Raw genomic sequence first — 3,226 nt, 5'->3', positions numbered from 1 at the left:
CCACAGTGGAACCGAGGTGTACGATGGAGTAGCTGATGGCCTTGGCAGCCCCCCGCCCGAGAGCAGGTTTAAGACGAAGATGTTGTGTTGGTGGCAAATTGGATAATGATGAAAGCTTTGCATGCTTCCTGTAGAGACTAGGCATATAGAGACCAGGCATATATTGACTGGACATCAAAAAAGTAAACTTTCTCAACTTTCATGGGCACTATAAAATGATACACCGTAGTGCATTATTTGCACCAATGTATCGATTATCGTCGCCAGGAAAAACAATACGAGCAATAAACTGTTTGAAGTTGAAAATTGCAAGCAACAACAATAATGATCCATTTTCTAGTTCTCGAAAATTGAGAAGATATTGTCAAACAATATTGTATATTTTGTTGAAGCGTACCTGTGCATCAAATGTTAAATCGAATTTTATGATGGTGTTGCCTACAAAGAAGAACAAAAGAGCCAGTTTTGCCTACAAAGTAGAATTATCTCCAAGAGAAGATATAGTATTCCAACCAGAATAACCAAGAGAAGGCTGAAGTACTTGCACGTGTCTGTTCCGCCTTTAAGTCCCGCGCAACTAGCCGGTTGCGGCTCTCTTTTTCCCGTACTCAATTGAGCCGCGTTGTTCAGCACGCCAATCCAAACCCTACTCCAAGTATTTGACTTTCTTGGACGAATCCGGCAACTGGACGCTGTACGAGAAGGCTACCAGTCACACAACGGCGATGAATACAAAGAAGACACCGCAACTTACCGATATAACGGAATCGATTGTGCCTGTACCGTAGTCCCCATGCAACTGTACCCCATTCCCAACAGCCAAAATGAAGCGATGGCGTCCCCGGATAGGCGCAACTGGAAGGAGGCCCAAGAGGCCGAAGTGACCCAACTGGCCAAGTTAAAGAGCTGGACGATAGACACACCACCAAACGACCGCAAGATTATCGGTGGTCGATGGACGTATGCAAGCACGACTGGTTAGGAAGGACATGTCGTACGTTGGAAGGCACTCTTGGTTCTCATAGCCTCGCCCAGGTTACTTGTGTCGACTACGACGAGTAGTCGTCCAATGTCATCACGATGACGTCCGTCCGCGCCATCAGTGCTGTCGCCACTTCAAACAGCATGGTACTCGAACTAGCCGACTCCGTGAATGCCTTCATCCAAGCCAGGTTAGAACGACCGATTTGGGCGGTTGACGAAGGGCATGAAACCTCACCAGGGAAAGCCGCATTGGTCCAAATGGTTCTCAATGGCCTCAACCAGAGCGGCCACGAGCGGGAGGTTTCCTGCGAGTGACAAGTAGCTGCCCTTGGATGGACACAGAGCCCACATGACTCTACGTTTTTACGCGTGTATACAACGGCAGAATGGAGATCCTTGGAATGTATGTTGACGATTTTATTGTGGCGGCACCTAGTCAGACGAGGATGAATATCATCAAGGACAAATTGGCGTCGCGAATAAACCTCAAGCGCCAAGGACGGCTGCACTACTTGCTCGGTGTAGGCATCACACGCAGCAAAGACAATAGATCGTTGGACATGACCCAGGACGCGTACGACAAGATTTGCTCGAGCGCTTGAACACGTTGGCATGCCATGCTATCGCGACGCCAGAAATTCCCGATGAGGAATATTTATGGCACGACGAAAGTCAACAAAGCGTCGACCATGGGGAGTTTCGCGCAATGATTGGTTCGTTGGTGTACTTGATGGTCTTCACGCGCCCTGATATCGCTCACGCTGTCCAAAGGTTCTCGTGCCACTTGCAAGCACTTCGGTCGCCGCCCTTGATCGGTGCAAAACGTCTTCTTCGCTACCAAACAAAACACCTTTGGAAGCAATTCAGTAATGGGGGTGCATGCCTTACTGGTTTCTATGACGAAAGCTGGGGAACGCATCCTGACCGACGCTCGACGACTGGTTTCGGGATTTTCTCTTTGCGGCGTATTCTAGTGGAATATGCCCGCCGGCGCATCACCGCTCTCTCAAGCTGTGAGATGGAGTATATTTCTGCCGCAGAAGCCGTAGCAAATCGACTTGGCAGCGTGGGCTGCAAAAATATGTATCCTTCACAATTGAGGGCGGATTCGTGGACGCGTAATTTGGCATAATGAAATTCATATAATTCTATTGCGCGTCACATGTCACATTACCGATATTTCACCAAATTATCACCAAAATGGCCTACGAGTCCACCCTCAGAGTCCTAATTCCTGGCTGGACGGGCAATGAAAAAATACTTTTCCCGTATAATCCACAAATTCTCTCAACTTTTCTCAAATCTCCTGCCGCCATTTTGGCAGCGGAGCAGCAGCACCCAAAGTACGCTTAGGAGTAAGTGAGTACGTCATGCCTTCAGTACCGCGTGTTGCCCCACAACACTCTGCAGACTCCACACAGACTATTCGCTTGGAGGCAAGCGTGCAAGCGGGTCTTTGTGCTGCCTTCTCGACTCATCAGCCATGCTACTGACAGCGACCTCAATGTGGATGCGAGCGCGGCAAAGCTGGGGTTCAGGCGCTCGTATCCAGATGGACGCACTGATCCGCATCGGCAGCCTGCTGCGTGCGGACCAAGCCTGTCTTGAACTTATCGTGTATTTGTTGTAGGCGGTCGTGGAAGCAGCAGCTAACGTGTGCAGGACTATGACCAAGGAGGCAAAAACAAAAGTGAAGTGTCAAGATCTACATAATGAAGTCTCTTTTCAGTTGGTTCATCACGTCCCTTTGATGTCTCTTTGTTGTTTTCAACGTTTCTGTGACTTCGGTCAATGGGAGCACAGGGTTCGTTCGATTCGCCATTTTGACCATTGTTTCTATGTCAGCGAATCCTTACAATCTCTAATCCTGGTGAATGTTGGTCGTTCGACGGTCCACTTGTCGGCGGTTTCGAGTGTTCGTTGGCTGGATTGGGATTCGTCTGCGACGTGGTTGAGTGAGGGGCCAACTGCCTGAGGTCGGTCATTACCCATCTGGAGAATTTTTGGATCAGATGTTTTGTCGCGGCCCTGGTCAATGCATCGGCAACCATGCTGGCCGTGGGGGTGAAGTCCAGTCCTATGGCACTAGGGGACGAGTTCACGCAGGTAATGGTGTCTCACGTCTATGTGCTTCGTAAGTTCACAGATTGCAGTTGTGATATGGCCGATGTGTTGTCGCAGTACAGAACTAGGCATTCCTGCGGTGTGCCAAGGTCGGCGAGCAGCCTTGGACTCTTTGATC

The 3,226-nt window shown here is 49.4% G+C and overlaps 1 protein-coding gene across 1 annotated transcript; it reads left to right on the top strand.

The window, feature by feature from the left end:
- Positions 1-1,430: 1,430 nt before the first annotated feature.
- On the top strand, positions 1,431-1,586 carry H310_14300 (hypothetical protein; the record flags this gene model as incomplete). The annotated part of the gene is made up of 2 exons (XM_008882123.1): positions 1,431-1,505; positions 1,554-1,586. The coding sequence occupies 2 exons, from the start codon at positions 1,431-1,433 to the stop codon at positions 1,584-1,586; spliced, it is 108 nt and encodes a 35-aa protein (XP_008880345.1).
- Positions 1,587-3,226: the final 1,640 nt, after the last annotated feature.

The sequence above is a fragment of the Aphanomyces invadans genome, assembly GCF_000520115.1.
Source record: "Aphanomyces invadans strain NJM9701 unplaced genomic scaffold supercont1.65, whole genome shotgun sequence".
Lineage (NCBI taxonomy): Eukaryota > Oomycota > Saprolegniomycetes > Saprolegniales > Verrucalvaceae > Aphanomyces > Aphanomyces invadans.
Note: the sequence above shows the minus strand (reverse complement) of the source record. Positions and strands in the feature narration are given on the sequence as shown.